The 23,326-nt window shown below is 42.2% G+C and overlaps 2 protein-coding genes and 1 non-coding gene across 6 annotated transcripts in view; 1 reads left to right on the forward strand and 2 right to left on the reverse strand.

Annotated features, from left to right (window-relative positions):
• Positions 1-20,380, reverse strand: part of LRP2BP (LRP2 binding protein) — a 31,065-nt gene extending 10,685 nt beyond the window's left edge. The window contains exons 1-2 of one of the 3 annotated variants that reach the window (XM_015139616.3): positions 19,946-20,380; positions 537-663 (exon numbers count right to left, since the gene is read on the reverse strand). In XM_015139616.3, coding sequence (XP_014995102.2) covers positions 537-642 — 106 coding nt within the window. In that variant the 5' untranslated portion in view covers positions 643-663; positions 19,946-20,380. Of the gene's footprint in view, positions 1-536; positions 664-1,095; positions 1,323-19,625; positions 19,731-19,945 lie in introns of those variants that run through there. The other 2 variants (XM_078002502.1, XM_001085019.5) reach the window with 2 other exon arrangements.
• Positions 3,928-4,115, reverse strand: LOC114678613 (U2 spliceosomal RNA). Its single transcript, XR_003730043.1, has one exon. It is a non-coding gene; the product is annotated as a U2 spliceosomal RNA (small nuclear RNA).
• Positions 19,776-23,299, forward strand: ANKRD37 (ankyrin repeat domain 37). Of its 2 annotated transcripts, XM_015139624.3 has the most exons (5): positions 19,776-20,043; positions 20,228-20,380; positions 21,992-22,083; positions 22,623-22,826; positions 23,064-23,299. In XM_015139624.3, coding segments are annotated over exons 1-5 (477 nt in total). In that variant the 5' UTR covers positions 19,776-20,016; the 3' UTR covers positions 23,065-23,299. The 2 variants fall into 2 exon arrangements, with proteins under 2 accessions (XP_014995110.1, XP_014995109.1); XM_015139623.3 differs by lacking the exon at positions 23,064-23,299 and having other exon boundaries at positions 22,623-22,830.
• The last annotated feature ends 27 nt before the right edge of the window (positions 23,300-23,326 follow it).

Consider the following 23,326-nt stretch of genomic DNA (forward strand, 5'->3'; position numbering starts at 1 on the left):
TGGATTGGTTTCGCACTAACCCTGCTTATGGCCAAGTAGAGCCGTAGCAGTGCAGGGCTCGGTATAAGTCTATGCATTGGTTTGTCTTCAATGGGCAAAGCCGTCTGGAGAGGTGAGTTAAATTCTTAATTTGAGCCTTAATGAGAGCTCCTCTAACCAAATGAGCATTCCATCCCTAATATAATATTTTTAAGGCTATAGGGGAAATCAGGTATTTAAATAATAATTGCAAGTAAAGCATGGCATTGTTCTCTTTAACAAACATGACATCTGGCTTGTGTTTTCTAGAAGCATGTCCTTAAGTCCTGAGAGTAAACTGAAGACCTAACTATCTGTGAGACCTCACTGACGATTTGCTACCAGATAAATGAGCAATTTCACAGATTCTTGTGGGAAAACTCAAAAGGACTGTAATGATTAACCACTTCCTTGAAATCAATCAAACACAGTCTTTCTTGTCTCGTTTGCTCTAGCATACAAAATGAACTGTCAGTGAAAGGATTTTCCAAGGGAAGCTTAAATAGTAAGATTCGTACCAGTCTTTTCCTTTTCCCATTGGAAGGGTTTTTGGTTTTTAGCAGCACATTGAGATATGGAGGCATAAAAGGGGTTCTTGGGCAACTTTTCGCTGGTCAACTTCATCCTTTTTCCACAATGTGTATTCTGTAAGCAAGAATAAAAAATAAGGTGGTAGAAATGTCTTCCTCCAGCAAAATGCAAAAAGAGACTCTATTCCCACCAGGCGCTCCTTATGAAAAGCATCCTTCCCTCATCGCCTAGATAGAACACCAACCACCGACTCTAGGACGTGAACATTCTTTCCTAGGACACCAAGACCCTCCCCAGCTGAGACACAGCCATTCTCCATGTCATTTTCCACAGCATGGCATTCACCATGAGACCCGTTTGCACGTCCTGTCTGGCTACGGGTTTATACATTAAGATGGGTCATGTCGCCCAGCACAAGCATTGCCCCTTAGGGGACCTGTGGCACTGCTCACAGAGACAGCTCTTCTGCACCGGTGCCTTCTGTGCCCTTGTAACTGACACTCATCGGACGATTCCATTTCAAATTAAAGCACGTGTCTATTTTACCTGGGAATACACTTTATTTTAGCTGTATTCGGTTTTATCTTCCTGTCTGTATCGGATTGCCATGTTATAAGATGGATCACAGTTGAATGGTAAATCAGTGTCTTCATATAAAATGTAGAGGTCACCTCATTTGGGGTGAAGGAGTCCAGGTTGGCCTAGGCTGAGGGTAGTGAGACAGCAAACTCAGTTGTTGCTACGCTTTTGTGTTTACTCCTTGGCATTCCACTGTTACGGCTTACCTTCACCAATCAGAAACAAGCTTCCAGCAAAGGTTCCTGATTGGTGGTCAAGAGAAGACATCGAGAGACCCTTAGTGTGATTGGAAAGCTGCGTTTTGTATCATTACACGATGCTCTTTGAGACAGTAAGTTGCTTAAGTGAGAATGAAATGCAGAAAAAAGGAACATTTAGTAGAGGAAAAAACTCACTGAATTCTCTTTGTGATTTTGGAAGAGTCATTTAATCTTTTTAAGAGTCAATTTCCTCATCTTTAGTTTGGACTATAGGTGGTCTGAATTAGAGGATTTTTTAATGTTCCTTTTTAGATATATACAATTCTTGATTATATAATTCCCCAAATCTTATGGCTGCCTTTAGTGAATATAAAATTTCCCAATGAGCTTTACTTAGGGGGAAGCAATATTAGGTAAGGTATTAAGAAGGGATGATGCAGATAGCACTCATTTATGACTGAGAGATTGGATACGGAAGTTTTATTTTCACCGAAGACATTAACTCGATATGCTACTTCTTCAAAAAGGCTAAGAAAAAACTGGGCATATTCAAGAAGGGCATCAGAAATGAAACAAATCAGAAAACAATACCTTACCTTGTTTAAACTCATGTTGCCTTTTGTGGTTAGAAGACTGCGCATGGTTTTTGTTGCTGTAGCTTAAAAGAAGTTTTGGAGACATTTGGAAAACAAAGATTTTTTGAACTCTTATTAAATGCCAAGTATTGACCTTTGTTGTAAGGCTTTCTAGGCAGCTCCGACAAAATTTTATGAAATAAGGTCCATTATGAGACTCATTTAATGTATGGGGAAACCAAGGGACAGTGGGGAAGTTAAGTAACTTGCCCAAGGCCACAGGGCTAGTTAAGAACAGGTAAGCAGAACAGCTGGCATGTCCCAGCACCTGCGCACTTCTCTCTCTCTCTCTCTCTCTCTCTCTCTCCCCCCCTCTCTGTCTCTCTCTCTCTCTCTCTCTCTCCCTCCCTCCCTCTCAGAGAGGGTCTCACTCTGTCATCCAGGCTAGAGTGCAGTGGTACAATCATAGCTCTCACTGCAGCCTCAACCTTCTGGGCTCACGTGATCCACCCACCTCACCCTCCCAAGTACTTGGGACTCCAGGCATGTGCCATCACATCCAGCTAATTCCTTAAAATTTTTGTAGAGATGGGGTCTCCATGTTATGCAGGCTGGTCTCAAGTTCCTGGGTTCCAGCAATCCTCCTGTCTCAGCTTCCCAGTGTGCTGGGGTTACCGGAGTGAGTCACCGTGCCCAGGCTGCACTTCTTTATTCTATTCTGTCTTTCCAAAAAGCAAAACTCTCCAAAAAGCAAAACTAATATGAGCTTTTAACATAAGTCTCTTGTAAGAGGATAATCCAAAATTTAGTACTTTTTTAATTAGAAAAAATGAACACAAAGAGAAGATTGAAAACAGCAAGAGGATGTATTTATCTCTGCCAAATCTTGGGATTAGGTATAAAATCATTATTTGAAACTTAACAACTCTTTGCATAATATGTTGTAAATTTAGAAAATTCTATAATAGAAATTGTAGACAGTAATTGATAATATAGAATCTGAAAGAAATCTGTGATTTTAAGGGAAAAGCAGGTGGCATGGATGCTAAGGGCACCCTTCTCAGATCCTCTTTCAGAGGTGGTACCCCCTCATCCCCAGCTACTGTGGATGTTGAAAGAAAACAGCTCACAGCTGTTCCTTCTCCATAGCTTTGTCCACAGCCACATAAGTCCCCTCCTCCAGGACACTTTGCTCCCTCTTTCTTGGAGACAGACCACTCCCCGATTAGGAGAGCCCGTCTGCCACGCATCTTGAGCATCTCTGCACATTCTTGCTGGATGTGTCAAGAATGCAAGGCTGGCTCTGCTCTTTACATGGGCCATTCTCAAGGTTGTGTTTGCAGCAAGTAATCTTGAAGAAGAAGGCAATGTCTCCTCACAGACAAACAGCAGGGCTGCTTCTCTAAAGAGCAGTGGATCCCCCAAGGGCAGTGTTCCTCTGTTATAACGCAGCCCACAGAGTGTGCGCGAATCCATAATGGGCCCTCTGTGTCACCTCTGTGGGTACTGGGGGGCAGGGAGAACTGGCTCAAGCATCATGCTGACACTCTGGTTATGGCTTCTGCTATAAGTAAGAAAGTAATCTGTTTCTAATCCAAGAGTCTTATGTCTTCTGCCAGCATCCATGAAACAGGCTGGCTTGTTAGTGGTTAAGTAGGGTAGAATTGCAGACCCTGTACAGTCCTGACACCCCTTAGCCTCAAGGTGAGATAAATTTGGTAGTGTAATTGTGCTCTGTGAGGTCAGAATGAAGTTAGTTTCTACCTGAGATCCACATTCTTGCTCAGCATGTCTCCTGCGCTGTTCTCCTGAGACCACCCCCTGGTATACACTTGAACAAAAATCCCAATAGGAACTCTGCTTCTGGGGAAGTAAACCTAAGACAATGGACATATGGAGGAAAATATATTTATTCTTATCTTTCTACAGCTGGCATAATAAAGGATAACTCTCCTTCCCATAACATGTTAGATCACATTGTGCCTGGTATGGATGGTCTAGTATGTGAATGTTTTTTGGAGCAGGGAGGGCGCAGCGTTCCAGGAGGTACTGCAATACCATGTCCATGTGTGGGGTTGGAGCAAGCTCCTATTGCATCTCCCTGCTCCAAAAATCCATTTAATCTCTTGTCTTCAGATAGAGGATGGATCAGATATTAAATTGATAAGAACAGATATTATACTTGATCTTGACCAAAAAGTTGAGAAGCAACATTATGTGAAATGTTTGATATTGCGAACAGGACTAAAGTTAGCTGTTACTGAATAATGTTATTGATGAATCACGTTATTGAAAATGCTCAGTGGCAGGAAGGGAAGAATGACCTGAGAGTAGGGATTCCATAGAGAGAAGGAACGATAGATCTGCTTTTCTGACGATTAGCAGCATCAAGCAGAACTACAGACTAGAGCCGCCTCTGAGGGCTGAAAGAAAATGACTATTTCCTCAAAGATTCAGACAAGTTATGACTCCTCTGTGGTTATGATGAGCAGAGATTAGAATCAGAATGGAAGTATCAAGAAATGATTCACTTCTTGAAAACCCATGGAAAAGAGAGAAGTGTTTGGAATAGACCAGGTCCTCATAACTAAAAAGAGGTGCGTACAAGTGAGGAATGATTATGCAAGACTTATCATAATGTTGAAAACTTGTATTTAACTTTTCAAGTTTAAAAAATTGAATGCTGAATAGATACAATTTTCAGATATATAAATAAAGAATGAATAACAACTAGACAATTAACATCCAAGTACCTGTCACTCACTTTCTTGTTTTAGAGATGGAGTCTTGCTCTGTTGCCCAGGCTGGAATGCAGTGGCGCAATCTCAGCTCACTGCAACCTCTGCCTCCAGGGCTCATACATTCCCCTGCCTCAGCCTCCTGAGTAGCTGGACTACAGGCACATGCCGCCACATCCAGCTAATTTTTTTTTATTTTAGTAGAAACAGGGTTTCATCATGCTGTCGCTCAATTTTTTAAAATCACGTTATCTTTAAGTCTCCTGTACACCCGTGTGATTTCCACCCATTTCCTTCCACACATTTCCACCCATTCCTCCCACCTGCTACCCCTACCCAAGCACCCCTATCCTCCCCACAAGCTGCTTTTGCATATGTTTCTTGGTCATTCATCTTTTCTCTTAAATGTTTAAGTCTTTTTGCCTTTGGGTTGTGTTGTTGATTTGTAGTTCATATTTCAGGCGTGTTTCATAAATCGCATGCATTTAGATTTGTTGATGTGTTGTTTATACCTAAGCTGATAATCTTTGAATATTACCGGAACATTTAGCTCTTTTACATTTATTTTAATTACCACCGAATTGAAATTATTTCTTATTTTGTACTTTCACTCTATCTACCTTATTCACATTTCATTTTTTATTGTATTGCCTTTTTGATGGATTTACTGGGTATTTATTAGATTGACTAGATATTTATTATGTTTGGGGAATTTTGAGCTTCCTGTCTTGGATTGGTGTCTTTTATTAGCTCTCAAACATTCTCAGGGATAATTTGTTTGTGTTAGTTTCCTAGGGCTACTAAAACAAAATATCAAAAACTTTGTGGCTTAAAAGAACAGAAATTGGCCGGGCGCGGTGGCTCAAGCCTGTAATCCCAGCACTTTGGGAGGCCGAGACGGGCGGATCACGAGGTCAGGAGATGGAGACCATCCTGGCTAACACAATGAAACCCCGTCTCCACTAAAAATACAAAAAAATTAGCCGGGCGTGGTGGCGGCGCCTGTAGTCCCAGCTACTCGGGAGGCTGAGGCAGGAGAATGGCGGGAACCCGGGAGGCAGAGCTTGCAGTGAGCTGAGATCGTGCCACTGCACTCCAGCCTGGGCGACAGAGCGAGACTCCGTCTCACAAAAAAAAAAAAAAAAAAAAAAAAAAAGAACAGAAATTTCTTCTCTCACAGTTCTGGAGCCTAGAAGTCCAAAATCAAGGTGTTGGCAGGGCCATGCTTCCTCTGGCCCTAGGAAAAAATCATCCTAAGCATCCCCCACCAGCTTCTAGTGGTTGCTGGTGATGTCTGATGTTCCTAGGCTTGTAGCTGCACAACTCAACCTCTGCCTCTGTGTTTACATGGCCTTCCCTTCGTGTCTCCTCTATCTCTGTGTGTTCTCTCCTCCCTCTTATGAGGACACCAGTCACTGGAGTTGGCACCCACCCTAATCCAACATGACTTCCTCTTAACTTGATTACATGTAAAATATCCTATTTCCAAAGAGGTTCACATTCACATGTTTCAGAAGTTAGGACTCAGGTGTATCTTTGGCTGGAAACACAAGTCAACCCACCATGCTCTTCAGAGGCCCCAGTCTATTTCATTTCTCTCTCCAGCGTTTTGATAAGACCTTCTCCTCATGTCTCTTAAGTTTGCCTTTCAGATTTTCCATCTGTTTTTTTTTCTCTCTGACACACTCTGGGTAATCTCTTCAGTAACCTCTCCCTTTTTATTAATTCTCTCTTTAGCCACATCTAGTCTGCTGTTAAAGCAATCCATTTAAAAACTGTTTACTGAAGTAAATGAAAGATACAGAAATGTATATATAAGTTTACAGCTTGATAAATTTTCACAAGCCAGACACATCCATGTAACTAGCTCTCAGATCAAGAAAGAGATCCTTATCAGCACTTTAGAAGTCCTGTTGTATTCCCCTCTGGTCACTACATGAACTCAAGTGTAAATCCTATATGCACTTGTAATGGCACAAGTTACTTTTTCTTGTTTTTTTATACTATATAAATGGAATCATACAGTGTGTAATATTTTGTGTCTAGCTTCTTTCCCTTAACATTGATTCATCCATTTTGTTGTGTTGTAATTTTTTTTCCTTCATATTGTTGTATTACATGGTGTGAATATATCACAATTTATCTTTTCTACTTGATGGACTTTGGGTAGCTTCTGTTTTGAACTATTAGGAACATTCTTGTGCCTGCTTTTTCCTGAAAATTTGTACATATTTTTGTTGGGGATAAACATTGTAGTAGTAGTTACTGGATCAATGAGTATGCATAGTCAGCTTTTGTAGATACTGCCAAATAGTTTCTAAGTGATTGAGCACAAAATCCCTTTTTAAATTAATTGCTGGTTTAGATTTCTGGTAGTTTGAGTAATTTATGGGAAGACTGCTTGGTTCATTTGAATTCTGAATGTAAAGCATCCATTCAATTAGGCTGACTTATCAGGAGTCCTAGTAAAAAGTTTTCAGTTGTCCTGACTGTGACAAGTATGAGACAGCCTCTAATTCAGGCTGAAGAGTCCTGGCTATTTCCAAAGAGGGACAGGAAACTACTGCTGTTTTGGGGGGCTTCAGTCTGTTCTTCAGAAGAATGTGAGGAAATTATTGTATGGCTCATCCTGCATCTTTATACTTCTGATTTCCTGAATTAACATTTATGTTAATCCACTTGTTACACTTTTTACAAATTGAGATATAATTCACATACCATAAAATTCACCCTTTTAAAATGTACAATTCAGAGGTTTTTAACATAATTACAAAGTTGTGCAACCATTACCACTATGGAATTCCAAAACCTTTTCATCATCCAGAAGAAACCCTGTAGCATTGGCAGCCACTCCCCATCCTCCTCATCCCTTCGATTCCTGGCAAGCACTAATCCACTTTCTGTCTCTATGGATTTGCCTATTTTGGATATTCTATATAAATGGAATCATAGAACACATGGTCTTTTATGTCTGGCTTCTTTCACTTAGCATAATGTTTACAACATTCATGTCCTTTGTTGCATGTATCAATATTTCATTCCTTTTATGGATGATTAACATTTCATTATATGGATATACCACATTTTTAAAAAATCTGTTCATCAGGATAAGCACTTGTATTGTTTGCAGCTTTGGCCTGTTATGAATAATGCTGCAACAAACATCTGTGTACTAGTTTTTGTGAGGATATATGTTTTCAATTCTCTTGGGTACGTACCTAGGAGTGGAATTGCTGGGTCGTATGGTAATTCTGTGTTTGACATTTTGGGAAAATGCCAATCTGTATTTCAAAGGGGCTGTACCATTTCACATCCCTACCAACAATGTATAAGGTTCTACATCCTCACCGACACTTTTGTTGCCCATCTTTATTATCGCCATCTGAGTGGATGTGAAGTGCCATCTCATTGTTGTTTTGATTTGCATTTCTCTAATGAAAAATCATGTTGAGCATCTTTTCCTGTGCTTCTTACCCATTTTGCATCTGCATTTGTAAATGTCTATTCAAAGCCTTTACCCATTTTCCAGTTGGGTTATAATAGTTCTTTATATATTCCACATACTAGTCTCATACCAGATGTATAATTTATAATTTTTTCCCAATGTGTGGATTTTTTTCTTTAATAGTTTCTTTTGATCTGAAAACCTTTTTATTTTTAATGCAGTCCAGTTTTTCTATTTTTTCTTTTCTTGCCTGTGTTTTAGGTGTCACATCTAAAAAAAACCATTGCCTAATCCAAGGTCACAAAGGTTAACCCCTGTGTTTTCTTCTAAGAGTCTTATATTTACTCTTACATTTAGGTCTTTGATCCACTGAGTTCATTCTGTATATGAGGGAAAGGTCCAAATTAATTCTTTTGCGTGTGGATATCCATTTGCCCAGTGCCTGTTTGTTGAAAAGATCATTCTTCCCTCATCATTTGTTATACTTCCACCTCAGTAGTTGTGTTTTGAAGTATGTATATTACATCTTTTATAGGCAACTTTGCATTTAAACTTTGTGCTCTGAACCCTCTAATTGTATTCAGGCTGGGTGTGGTGGTTCATTCCTGTAGTCCCAGAACTTTGGGAGATCAAGGTGGGAGGATCACTTGAGGCCACAAGTTCAAGACAAGGCAGGGCAACATAGTGAGGCCCTGTCCTTCCAAAAAAATTAAAAATAAAAAAATTAGCCAGGTGTGGTGGTGCACACCTACAGTCCCAGCTACTCAGGGGGCTGAGGTGGGACGATCCTTTGGGCCCAGGAGTTTGAGGCTGCAGTGAGCTATGATTGTGCCACTGCACTCCAGCCTGGGTGACAGAGCGAGACCCCATCTCCAAAAACACACTACTGCTGCGAAATGTGTTTTAAGTATGGTAGTGTCATGTGGGTTGTGTACCTATGCAGAAAACAGTGAACACGGCAGGCCCGAGGCTGCCATCTTTATAAGGGCATGCGGGCAAGGCTGGCATTTGGCCGACATCAGGAACTTGGCACTTCCATCCCCTAACTGGTAAGACTGGTTTTGCTGTGTTTCAACTGCTGCACAAACAATATGATCTGTGGTGAGTATCTGCTCTCCTTGTGGGATTCTGTCATTGTGGTAGCTGCAAGGCAGAGGACGCCCACATGAGTTGCCCCCGACAAAAACTTCTCTCCTGGGCTTCCTCAGGGACAGACACTGCGCACAGGTCCCTGCATTCTTCACCACTGGAGACAGGCGGATGCGCTGTGTGCTTCCTCACGGAAGGGAGAGAACGTAAGCCTGGGCGTGGGTTTCTTCGGATTCCACCTGTGCCTTTGTTGTTGTTGCTAACCTTGTTGTGTATTCCTTTGCTGTAATAACTGTTGCCCATGAGTACAACTACATGCTGAGTCCTCATCCTGACACAGTACCTGCTATGCTTAGAGTGTGTGTCCCTCCAAAGTTCACATGTTGAAACTTTACCCCCTAAGGTGATGGTATTAAGAGGTGGAGCCCCAGGGAGTGACTGGACCATGAGGGCTCTGCTCTTAAGGATGGGATCTGTGCCCTTAGGAAAGGGTTAGAGGGAGATAGCTCACCCTTTTGTCATTCTGCCTTCTGCCGTGTGAGGACGCAACAAGGCACTGTCCTGGAAGCAGACCGTGAACTCTCACCAGACACTGAAACTGCCAGTGCCTTGATTTTAGGGACTTCCCAACCTCCAGAACTATGAGAAATCAATTTCGGTTGTTTATAAATTACCCAATCTAAGGAATTTTGTTATAGAAGGAGGAACAGACTAAAACAGACCCTAGACTATGTCATATAAATATGAGCCTAGACATTCCATTTAACTTTCAGTGGGCCAAGCGTTTAAAGTTTCTGGGTTTTTTTAATTAATTGAATTGTATTTGCTGATGCTTCTGACTGGCTCTTTTACACTTACTAGTTGGCCTAATCAAGTGTTGAAATGAAATAATGAATAACTGTATTTAAAGTTCTTTTAAAATTGAGGTTCAACACTGAAGTTCCTGTCATACTAGATCATGTTCCTAGTGCCCACGAAAACAGAGAGAAATAAGCCTCCTGGCAAACCCTCAAACCCCCATGTTTACCGTTATTTTTCCTTTCAGTACTATTGCCTAATAGGAGTTTTTAAAAACCCTATAGTGTTCATATAGTAATTGGAAACACCATCTACACATATATGATGAAAAATTAGAAAAGAATAACTATTACTGAGATCTCAAAAGACAATATTGATTCAGGCAGTAGCTTTCTGTTCTTCCCGCTCCGCGCCCTCCCCGCACCGCCCCTCCATATCCAGCTACATCCATTTGTGTGTTTAAAACAAAAGTGCTTTTTCCCCACGCCCTTCCTTTTGGGTGTGGCAGATTTACACCATCAGGCCCTGAAGAGAGGAGAAGTGGGGAAAGACAGGATGTGTTTTAGGACCAGATAAGCTGTGGCAAGCACGGGATGAAAGAGTCCAGTAGCTTTTGATTTTATTTTTCTCGGATTTACCATGTGTTCTGTGATCAAATAAAACAGGCTAAGAAACACTGATATGCTCAAAATCTTCCTGCCGTTTGTGTGGGACCCACACGTCTATCTGTCCTGTTCCCAATGGGGAAAACCTTGTTGGCAGTTACGGCTGCCGGGTCCTCGCTGGAGCTGACACTGTTAGAGCTATAAATACACTCTGGGCTGGTATACCCCCCCGAGGTCAGCTAGTAAAATACATGAGTAGAATTCCTTAAACTATGTGATAATTGCTCATCACCATCCAAGTGTGGCATAAATCATAAAAAGAGTGGACAAAATCAGGGTCACAAAGAGAACTGAAAAAAATCTGTCATAACCAAAATTTACATTGACCTCTGTCCTAGAGTATGAGAACCACATTGAACAGAAACCAGATAAATCTTTTATACAATATTCCTTTGCAGGCCCATTAACACTGCTTGTCACCCCACCTCCCCATGTCCCTGGACAAACTGCATGTATGGTAACATCATCCCAGGCCGGGCGCGGTGGCTCACGCCTGTAATCCCAGCACTTTGTGAGACTGAGGCAGGTGCATCACGAGGTCAGGAGTTCAGGACCAGCATGGCCAACACAGTGAAACTCTGTCTCCACTAAAAATACAAAAATTAGCTGGGCGTGGTGGTGCACACCTGTAATCCCAGCTACTCGGGAGGCTGAGGCGGGAGACGAGGGGCAGAGACTGCAGTGAGCTGAGATTGCGCCCCTGCACTGCAGCCTGGGCAACGGTGAGACTCAGTCTCAAAAACAAACCAACCCACAAAAAACCACTGTGTTGAACTGTGGATTATGTGCAGGTGTATAATGCCTTAGCTGAAAGCTGGGGAACAGATACGTTTTCGAATGAAGACGCGTTTGGATTTTGGAATTGTCACACAACGTACAAATAACATATAACACGTGTACCCCCCCGCAGAACCTCCTGGGCATGCTCTAGAATTGCACCCTTTTGCCATAATTGTATTTCTGTAAAATGTAATATTGTTCACAAAAAATGGAATAAACACGAAATAAAGTCTCCGGTGTGTGCAGGTAAGATGATCTTCCTGCCTTAAGAATTATAAACATACTTCGTTTCAGACCTTCATGTTATTTTTGAATTGCAAGTAAGAGACTGTGGACCTGTACGTTTCTCTTCTCTATTTCTCAAAATTTCTGTAATAATATTGTCGTGAAGTTATAAACGTACTACCACTGGCCACAGATGGACAGCCATAAGGCTATCTGTCCTTGCCTACAGCAGCTCCATATTCCTCACAAGGTCCCCACCCCGCTTGAGACGGAGTCTCGCACTGTTGCCCAGGCTGGAGTACAATGGCGCAATCTCGGTTCACTGCAACCTCCACCTCCCACGTTCACGTGATTCTCCCATCTCAGTCTCCCAAGTAGCTGGGATTACAGGCACACGCCAGCACACCCGGCTAATTTTTTGTATTTTTTAGTAGAGACGGGTTTCACTACGTTGGCCAAACTGGTCTTGAACTCCTGACCTCGTGATCCACCCACCTCACCCTCCCAAAGTGCTGGGATTACAGGCGTGAGCCACCGTGCTGGCCTAAAATAATAATTAAAACAAGTGAATAACAATGTAATGTATGATGCTGAGATAAGTTCTATTCAGAGTATATATCTAGTATTCTACATTTTCCAGGCACTTTAAATGACTTCATTTAAAAAAAAAAAAAAAACTGAGTTTTAAACTTTTGAGTGTCTCAAATCATCAAGTAAATCATTTTTAGTTATCCAATTTTATGCAGGTGCAACTGGTAATACAAATTTCTGACAACCTTAGTATCTGTTCATCTACGGTCCTTATATTCTTTAAGTGAAAGAAACAGACTGCACAGTAAACACATTCGGAGCCCTCTAACCTAGCATTCTTGGGAGTGGCAGGAGGTCAAACAAGAATGACAGTGGAGATTAATAAAAGAGTGTCCAAAAATGCCATCTGCACTTTATACTCAAAATGTGTAAAAAAATTAGTTATTTCCCAATCTTTTCATTTAGGGCCAGAAGTGATTTAACTAGTGTTCGACTGTGAGAATTTAGCATTGTATTGCATAAATCATGGGCATAAGAATTCCAGATTAGGCTTCTTTAAAATGGAGTATAAATTTTAAAATGCCCATAAACAATCCAAGTACAGAATTCTTTCCCCCATCTTTTACAGTTGACTTAATATTCTCATCTACTTCAAAACAATTTTCCGTAGTGACTTGACTTTGAAAGCATTCATTTTCTTAAAAACAAGCTCTCATGTCTTACTCATATCTCATCAGTTACATAATATTTAATTGAGGCCGGGCAGGGTGGCTCATGCTTGTAATCCCAGCACTTTGAGAGGCCGAGGCAGGCGGATCATTTGAGGTCAGGAGTTCAAGACCAGCCTGACCAACATGGTGAAATCCTGTCTATACTAAAAATACAAAAAAATTAGCTGGGCGTGGTGGCACATGCCTGTAGTCCCAGCTACTAGGGAGGCTGAGGCAGAAGAATTGCTTGAACCTAGGAGGCAGAGGTTACAGTGAGCTGAGATGGCGCCACTGCACTCCAGCCTGGGTGACAGAGCAAGACTCCATTTCAAAAAAAGACAAAGTATTTAATTGAATTACATTTTATAATAATCCTTCCAGGTGTGGAAAAACAGACTCTTGGTAAGCATACAGTTCAACTGGTGTGAGCCCAAGCGACTGACATTCTAGAGAATGCCTATGGCCTTCCAGTGGTCAGGGCAATGGGCAGTCAGCATGTCTTACGAGGAAATGAAGTGTGTTGGATAAGCAGACCAAACAGCTATGAGAACTCTGCCACTGTGAGAGCTTTTACTGGCCTCAATTCCTCTTTTTTGAAGTACACTTTATGTTTTACAACAATTTGAGATGTACAGAAAAGTTGCAAAAACACCCAAGTGTCCCCTCAATTTCCCCCACTGTCAACATGACATTATTATGGTATGTCTGCCACAACTAAGAAACCAACATTGGTTCGTGAGTTACCTAAAACTCTATACTTCATTAGGATTTTACTGATCTCTCCATTAAAGTCCTTTTGCTGTGCCAGGATCCCATCCAAGTCACCACACTATTACCAGTCAGCATGTCTCCTGAGCCTCTTCTGGTCTGTGGCAGTTTCTTAAACTTTCCTTGTTTTTCATAACCTTGACAGTTTTGAGGAATACTAGCTGTGTATCCTATAGAACGTCCTCAATCAACGTTCATCTGTTTTACTCATGATTAGACTGGGCTATGGGTTTTGGGGAAGAATACCAAAGAGGTGAAGTGGCCTTCTCATCCCATCGTGTCAACCATCACATAGTCAGCAGGACTTTCCAGTGAGGATGTTAACAATTACCTGGCCACGGCAGCATCCAATAGGCTTCTCTATTGTAAAGTTATTTATTTTCCCCCTTCCCATACTCCATTTTTTGGAAGCAAGTCATTATGTGTAGCCCACATTCAAGAAGGCATTGGAGGTGGAATTCATCTTCATTAAGTATTTGAAATTAAGTATTTGAAATCTACATTATTTGAAATTCTTCTGTAAAGAAGCATTGTCTTCTGTCTCCCATCTCCCATTTACTTATTTATTCATTCAGTTGTTTATATCAGTATAGACTCATGGATAACTATTTATTGAGTTATAATCCAATAGTACATGAGTTTGTTCCAGTTTTGTCCACTGGGAGCTCTTTCAGGTTGGCTCCTGGGTCCCGTTGACACACCCCATCCTTCTGCTTTTTGAGTATTTTCTTCCTTGTTGTGGTATACACGACGCTATAGGCTCAGCTTGTATTTTCCCTGCCCCAGCCCTAGAATCAGCAATTTCTGCAAGGAGCCCTGGTTTCTTTTACTAGAGAATGACATTAGAAACCCAGATCTGGGTACTGGGTGTGTTCATTTTTACTGGGGTGTCACTGCTTTAGGTCCTCTCACAGCAGGCAGAGCTAGAACATATGTATATGTATAACCCATGTATACACACACATCTATAATTATTTCTGCTTCTCTCCATCTGAATCTATATTAAGCTAACTATGAATTCTTAATGACATTTTGGACATATGCATTACTACATGGCTCATTTTAGCCTTCTCTACTTATCTGTAACTTCCCTCTCCAACAATAAACCTGGTTGCCTCCATCAATCGGTTTAATATTAAGGACTAACGTTCTACCTTTTTCTCTACTTCATGTAATTCTATAAATTTATCATATGTAATTTCCACATTTCATTGAAAGAATATATAACCAGGAGCAGAAATAACAAAAATATGAAATACCTTTCAAGTTGTCCAAGTTCTTATCACAACAGTGAAGAAGTGGACACTTTTTTTTTTTTTTAAACCATTGAGACCACTGGATCCCTTTCGATTACAGGCTCTCAGGAAAGTAAACATCATCAAAAGAGGATAACTATACTTTGTCTTTTCATTTTGCCACAATGTCTTGTTGCAGCAGTTGTTTAGAATAACTATACAATTTATCACCTTCCCCAAGAAGTTTGAGTTATCAAGGCTGGAAGAATTTATGTTAAAGAGGAAGAAGAATTTGTGGGAAATCCTTCCGTTTTTACAATCATTAGGGCCATGGATTTCTTGACAGTGGCCAATGAAGGACAGAATTATATTTGATTAATTAATTCATTTAAATCTGTCGATGTTTTAAAAAAAGTTTAAAATAAAAATCTATTGAAATTCCAGATCTGGCTATAAGCTTCTGTCTTTGAAAAGCTGTCACATTTGGAACGATAGAAGTATTATTGCCATAATATCATTATTAATAAAAATATTGTTACCTCTAAGACCCAGCGGACTGGTCAACACTGATATACCATGGGCGCCTGGCTGGCAATAAACAATTAAGACATCATATTCGGAAATGCTTGATGCATATTACTTCAATGCTTTGGTGTTACTCTCAGGCCTCTGAGCCCAAGCCAAGCCATCGCATCCCCTGTGACTTGCACATATATGCCCAGATGGCCTGAAATAACTGAAAAATCACAAAAGAAGTGAAAATGCCCTGCCCCACCTTAACCGATGACATTCCACCACAAAAGAAGTGAAAATGGCCGGCCCTTGCCTTAAGCGATGACATTATCTTGTGAAATCCCCTTTCCTGGCTCATACTGGCTCAAAAAGCTCCCCCACTGAGCACCTTGTGACCCCCACTCCTGCCTGCTAGAGAACAACCCCCCTTTGACTGTCATTTTCCTTTACCTACCCAAATTCTATAAAACGGCCCCACCCTTACCTACCTTCGCTGACTCTTTCCGGGACTCAGCCCGCCTGCACCCAGGTGATTAAAAAGCTTTACTGCTCACACAAAGCCTGTATGGTGGTCACTTCACACGGACGCGCATGACAGTTATGATCTTCTCAAGGGATTTAAAAAATACATGTGAAACCAGGCCAGGTACTGGGATTTTTAGTTTTCAGTATTTTTGGAGATGAGGCCTCGCTCTGTCACCCAGGCTGGAGTGCAGTGGCACAATCTCGGCTCACTGCAACCTCTGCCTCCTGGGTTCAACTGATTCTCCCACCTCAGCCTCTCAAGTAGCTGGCATTACAGGCACGTACCACATACCTGGCTACTTTTTGTATTTTTAGTAGAGACGGTTTCACCATGTAGGCCAGGCTGATCTCGAATTCCTGGCCACGAGCGATCTGCCTGCCTCAAGCCTCCCAAAGTGTTGGGATTACAGGCGTGAGCCACTGCATCTGGCGAGATTTTTAGTTTTACTTTACATTATTTCACATGCTTTAGAGCTAAAGTTTTCTATGGCATTACTACACGTACACAATCCAATTAATGTTTTAAAATAGTGGCAAGTAGGAATTAGGTATTGTCAATTACTCCTCCTTTCAATACTGTGCCTTTTGGTAACGTTTTCCAGTGTTTAACAGGAAAACCACTGCAAGCAGGAAATAAGACAAAATTAGCTTATCGGTTCCAGCAACTATTTTTAATAATTTTCACCTGGCACAATTCACTTATTCAAGAGTAATTACTTTTCTTTTTTTTTGAGATGAAGTCTTGCTCTTTCACCCAGGCTGGAGTGCAGTGGTGTGATCTCAGCTCACTGCAACCTCCGCCTCCCAGGTTCAAGTGATTCTCTACTTAGCCTCCTGAGTAGCTGGGATTACAGGCGCCCGCCACCACACCCAGCTAATTTTTTGTATTTTTAGTAGAGACCAGGGTTTCACCATGTTGGCCATGCTGGTCTCGAACTGCTGACCTCAGGCGATTCACCTGCCTCAGCCTCCCAAAATGCTGGGATTACAGGCGTGAGCCACCGCGCCCGGCCCTCAAGAGTAATTACTTGAATAGGAAGTACTAGGTTTAGTATTGTGGGAGATTCAATGCCAGGAACAAGGCTACACTAACAGTCAATATTAAATAAAAGAGTTGTTTTTCTATGGATTATAATGATTTTCTGTGAAGACTCTTTCGTGGCCAGGCGTGGTGGCTCACGCCTGTAATCCCAACACTTTGGAAGGCCAAAGCAGGTGGATCACTGGAGGTTAGGCGTTTGAGACCAGCCTGGGCAACATAGTGAAATCCCGTCTCTACTAAAAATACAAAAATTAGCTGGGTGTGGTGGTGCACAGCAGTAAGTCCAGCTACTTGGGTGGCTGAGGCATGAGAATCGCTTGAACCCGGGGAGATGGAGGTAGCAGTGAGCTGAAATCACGCCACTGCACTCCAGTCTGGGCAACAGAGCGAGACTGTGTTTCAGAGGAGAGAAAAGAAAAAAAAAAAAAAACTTTAGTTTGCATTAAAGAAACCAATCTTAGTAGCCTGAATTTACCAGAGGTGACCAAAATTATTTAAAACACATAGATACGACAAGAATGTGGGGTCTGGAGTCAAACTGAGTTCAAATCCCTGGTTTACCTCCTAATAAACATGACAAGTTAATGGACCTCCCTAAGCCTCAATTTCCTCTTCTGTAAAATGCAGATAATACCTATGAGCATTAGTTTTGAGGCACAAGTGCTCAATTAATATCAACTTGTAATATAACAAACTGGAATAGACGTTAGTGGTTAATACTTTCTCATTTGTCAGCCTCTATTTCACATCACTGCTGTATGTGGATTACACACTGCCCCCAGACTGAACCACATACAGTGCTCTCAATACTGGAAGATATTTTACACTTCTTAGAAATACTCTTCCCTTCCTGGACTACTTAGCAAACTCCTACCCTCAAGATTCGGCCCACACACCTCTCATTTATTTGGTCACTTACTCATCATCCAACATTTTTTTTTTTTTTTTAACACTCGCTGTAAATGGCATCCTCGTTCTGGAAACACATCTACCAGCAATTAAAACACGCAGAATTAGCACTGCTTAGGAGAACACCTACTGAATATGCATCTTAGATCATCTTCCTTTTTAGAATACTGATCCCACCTGCTACACGCCTGGTGAAACTCCAGTTACTTGCCAGTAAGATATTGTCCCCCAAATGTACTTATCCTGTTTTCCTGCATAGTTTCTAGGCCCATTACTAAGGATAAGTCAGATATCCAGCTGAGATATAACTATTTTTTCTGAAAACAATGTGAGCTATGGACAAGTACGCTGTGATTAAAGGGAGAAAAGTTGTTAACGACTCCCAAAATTTCCTTTCCTTATGAAATTTACATATGTAACAGGCAGTTAAAATAAAACTACCAGACTTAATGCATACTGAACAGAAATCTTGTTTCAAAGAAAAGATATGAAATATGGAGGCACTTTCACCACACAAATATCCCATTACATATGCTAACTGCAATATTTATGTTCAAAACTCTAAGAACGTGTCTGATACTCTTTGAAGGGAATTCCTGAAAATGAACTTCTGTGCAAACCTGAAGCTTCAATGCATGTGTTTTAAAAAGGAATGTTTACTGAATTTAAACAAAAGGGAAATTGGCAATATGGACACGTGATCACCTCACAACTCTCTGACAGTAATCTCTGCACTGCCATTCTTTAAACATCATTAAAAGGTATTGCGAATAGTTTAAGTATTAAAAATACCTAATGTAAGAATGATTCTATGTTTGAACACACATTTATGTTCAAACATTCATATGAGTAAAAATGCTTAAAACCACCCCTTGGGTAACTAACAACATAAACTTGCGATTGCAAATTTTATGGCTCTTACTACAGAACAAAAATTAGAATGAAAAGACCACTTATCTTTAGAGGACAAGCATGAGCTTGTCTTCTAACAGCACAATAACAAACGTATTTATTCCTCCGTGCTTTCAAAGACATCAACACAAGGGAATCACTAAAAGTGTAGGGGAAAAGAAACCACTAGGCTGGAGCTTTGGTGTCTACGCAGATCCTTCTGGAAAGGCGCTTAGGGAGAGTCTAGGGAGCAGCTCTGACGTCAGCGGCAGCCATCGGAAGTCAGGTCTGTTCTACCAAAGCAGCGACGCACGCCCGGCAGCACCCGCGGCGCAGGAGGGCGCCATCCCCAGCCCCGCGGGTCCGAATCGCACGCGGCCGGGGCCGCTCTCCCGTGAGGAGAGCCCGGCGTGGACCGGCGTGACGGCCACAGCGTGCTGCGGCCTCTCCCCGGGGGCTCCTCCACAAGGACCCCTGCGGGGGCCGGGCTCGGCCGTTGCCGCTCGGGACAGCCATCCCCTCGAATTCGCGCTCGCAGTCCCTGCCTTCACGCCCCGGGTTGGGAAGCGGGCGACGGCGCGCGAGATAAAGGAACTCGCATTCCCCGGCGCCGAGGCGGCAGCAGCGCGGTGCACAGCGGCTTCTGAGCGCGGCGTCGACGGGGAGCTGCGTGCGGCTCCCTGTTTCCTGGTTACGTGCGCGCCGGCAGAGCCAAAACCTGCGGCCGAAACTCCCGCTTCTCCGGAAGGATTAAAGGGCGGGCGCGCTATCAGGAGACGTGTCAAACTCAGCGCGCCTCATGGCGGCCGCGGCACCCCTCCCGCCCGGGCTCCCGTCCGTCCCCGCCCACTGACTTACCCTGCGCACGCGCGCTGAGGCTCCGTGCGGCGGCCGCGGGCCCCGCCCCGAGGTGGGAGGGCCTGGCGCATCCGCAGCTGGCCAATCGGCGGATGGCCTCGCGCGCCCGCCCCCGCCCCATCCTGCCCCCGGCGCCGGGCTCCACGTGCCAGTGTTTGTGTACGTGCGGCCTCCGCGGGGCTGGACCGGGTCCAGGTGGTTGGGGATTAGACTGCTCGGGCGCAACCGGAGCTGGGGCGCGGCTGCCAAGGGCCGGCCCGCAAGTCCCAGTGGTCTTTAAATTCTCCCGTGCTGGGGCCGGCGCCGGTGCGCACTCTTACCTGCCGCGGTGCGGCGAGCGTCCCACCGCTCTGCGCTTCCAAGGACTCTTGTCATCTGCCTTAGGCGGGAAATGCTGTTGCTGGATTGCAACCCCGAGGTGAGCTTTCGTCCTGCAGGCTCAAGTTTCCAGACGCGTTTTCTCGGGAACGCGGGGACTGACCACTGGGCGCTGCCTGGTCTCGCCTGGTCAGAGGTTGCGAAGGGCGAGGAGATTTCCAGCCTGGAGGGGCGCGGGACTGGACAAAGGTGAGAGAGGTGCTGGATCTGTTCTCTTCCCGCAGGTGGATGGTCTGAAGCATTTGCTGGAGACAGGAGCCTCGGTCAACGCACCCCCGGATCCCTGCGAGCAGTCGCCTGTCCACTTAGCCGCAGGAAGCGGCCTTGCTTGCTTTCTTCTCTGGCAGCTGCAAACGGGCGCTGACCTCAACCAACAGGTAACTAGGTAACTGATTGTTGCTGTGCACAGCCCTCCCCTCCAGCCCAGATCCAAACAAACATTTCTCAGACGCCGAGAGTTGCTTCAGCTCTATAGCAGCGATGTCCAACAGAAATAGAATGCAAGACACAGATGTAATTTAAAATTTTTTTCCAGTCTTGATGTGAGGACATGAGAAATTTCAAGTTTTTAAGTAGCCACATTAATAAACATGGAATTTTAGTATTTGACCCAATTTGTCCAAATTATCATCAGTTCAATATGTAATCAACATAAAGCAATTGCTGATTAGATGTTTTACATTTTCTTTTACTCTGTGTCTTCACAATCCGGTGTGACAGCATATCTCCAATCAGACTAGCCACATTTCAGATACTCTAGCCTTAAGTAGCTATTGACTCATATTGAACAGCACAGATCTAGTTTATTTCAAAAGAAGTAATTGCTACATTACTAAGTCTCCCGGTAGCAATTCAAATACTTGTGAGCTATGTCCACAAGCATTTTAATTTCCTAAAGAATTTTCTTAATGTAGTTTTCATCTTCCGTTGAATATTGAAACATGGTGAATTTTAAATTGTAAACTCTTCTGGGAGAACTCTTTTTATTTGCTTACATTTTAATGTATATGGATATGGCTACACGTTTTTGTTTATTTTGAGACAGAGTTTTGCTCTTGTCACCCAGGCTGGAGTGCAATGGCACAATCTCGGCTCACTGCAATCTCTGCCTCCTGGGTTCAAGAACTTCTCCTGCTTCAGCCTCTGTAGTAGCTGGGATTACAGGCACACGCCACCATGCCTGGCTAATTTTTGTATTTTATTAGAGACGGGGTTTCACCATGTTGGCCAGGCTGGTCTTGAACTCCTGACCTTAGGTAATCCGCCTGCCTCCCAAAGTGCTGGGATTACAGGAGTGAGCCACCACGCCCAGCCACACGTTTTTACTAATGAAAACGGTATGAAAAAGCAAACTAACTTATCAAAAATAAGCTTTTACAGCTTACCGAGGGAAAAAAAATGAAAAGCTTGAAGTAAAAAATTCAGTCCAAAGGAGGAGATTTTCAGAAGGTTCCATACTGAAATGAATATGCAAGTATAGTACATTCCTATGTTTCAAATTAGCCCAGGGAGTTGGCTATCCCTAATGTAATCACTAAAAGTATCTAGAAGATCTAAATAAAGGAATGAATGATAATCATTTCAGAGCATATGCTAGAATGGTGAAGTTATAATAATCCACTAGTTATTTAAATTAATTCTGCATTCCTGAAATCTTGCACTTGTAAACAATTATCAATAGTGTTTTTAATTAGAATAGATGTTGATGCACATTTATATGTATCAAAAACACATTACTTCTTAATCTTAAAGTGACTTAAGACTTCTCATTTCTGAAAACAAACCCAAAACCTGAACTGAGAATGAATATTAACAAAATAAACCCACGAAAAGTGTTTGTGTTCTCTGCCAAAAAAAAAAAAAAAAGATTCCATCCAGTACAATGCAATTCTAACTAGCTTCCTTAAATAGCTAATATTAGATGTCACTCACCATCTTCCACAAAAAGTATTTTTGGGAGACTCTAAAATGTACTGTCTTACCTTAAGGATGTTTTAGGAGAAGCTCCACTACACAAGGCAGCAAAAGTTGGAAGCCTGGAGTGCCTTAGCCTGCTTGTAGCCAGTGATGCCCAAATTGAGTGAGTATGAAAACAGTGGCTTCACATTTCATGTTTCCTTGGATTAAACTAATCAGACTCCTAAACCTTAGTTACATGTGCTTTTAAAAATAATGCTTGCCTAATTGATAATTTAGTGTTAATCATTTAAATGTTAACTTAGGTTGTTGGTGCTGTCTAATAATACTCTGTTCGAGTCAGTAAAAAGTCAGATCCTGAGCAATCAGAGGTGCAATTTTGTTCATTATGACTGTATTCTACTTCAGTTTCAGTTTAGGAAAACCTATTCTGTAGTCCTCATTGACTACCTTTGGGTACTCATACACTGTATTAAACATCAAATAATTCTTACATTCATTCAGAACTGGAATGTCCACTCTATGCTGGATTCTGTTAGTTGCTGAGGATACAATAGTGACCAAACATGCGATTTCCCTACGCATCCTTTACCTCTTCTGTTCTGCAGTCAACATTTGTATGAGCCCAAAATTCCCTTGTAAGATATTTAAAAAAAGACAAGTTCAATTTTTCATTTAACTCAATTTTTATCATATTTTCAGTTTATGTAATAAGAACGGGCAAACAGCTGAAGATCTCGCTTGGTCGTGTGGATTTCCAGACTGTGCCAAGTTTCTTACAACAATTAAATGCATGCAGACAATAAAACCAAGTGACCACTCGGACAGGAATGATCGTGTTCCTGTGCTCAGACAGAAGCGAAGTTTTGGCAGTGTAGGAAATATCAGTGGGAAAAGGAAGTGTTGGTAAGTAACTCAGAGCTGTTCTCCTCCCTCAGCAATTGATCTCATTTGCATAGCATTTATTATTCCATTTAATACTGACACTCTTATTTCTAGTAGTGGTGTTTCATTCTCATTAACATCTTAATATTGGTTATATGAGTCTAGAGACCAAAAATGGGCCTGCATGGTGGAAGTTTGGGGATAAAACTCATTTTTTTAAAAAAAGTTTTTAATGTCAGCATGTTTTTTTAAAAACAGATGTCACGTGGGTCATGAAGAAGTCTGAAGAACGCCCTCATTTCATGCAGATCTATAAGTTCCTGCTTTTGGCTTTACCATATGTGTGTCTAAACTCCTTCTGAGAAGGAGGAAAAACTTTCTTCCAAGTGAAGATCCATTTAAGAACACATGTATTTACATGCCTATAACATGCTGGTTGTGTATGCTTTGTCTTTTAAGTTTTATTAAAGGAATGTCTAAAAAATACATTCTCCGTGCTGTATTTACAACCTTTGAAAAAG

Source organism: Macaca mulatta, chromosome 5 (genome assembly GCF_049350105.2).
Source record: "Macaca mulatta isolate MMU2019108-1 chromosome 5, T2T-MMU8v2.0, whole genome shotgun sequence".
Classification (NCBI taxonomy): domain Eukaryota; kingdom Metazoa; phylum Chordata; class Mammalia; order Primates; family Cercopithecidae; genus Macaca; species Macaca mulatta.

Bases quoted from the DNA above. Each gene is read 5' to 3' on its own strand.
- ANKRD37 (XM_015139623.3), top strand. From the start codon at position 20,017: ATGCTGTTGCTGGATTGCAACCCCGAG. The intron at 20,381-21,991 runs GTAACTAGGTAA...TCTTACCTTAAG, and splicing joins GCGCTGACCTCAACCAACAG to GATGTTTTAGGAGAAGCTCC. The intron at 22,084-22,622 runs GTGAGTATGAAA...TCATATTTTCAG, and splicing joins GCCAGTGATGCCCAAATTGA to TTTATGTAATAAGAACGGGC.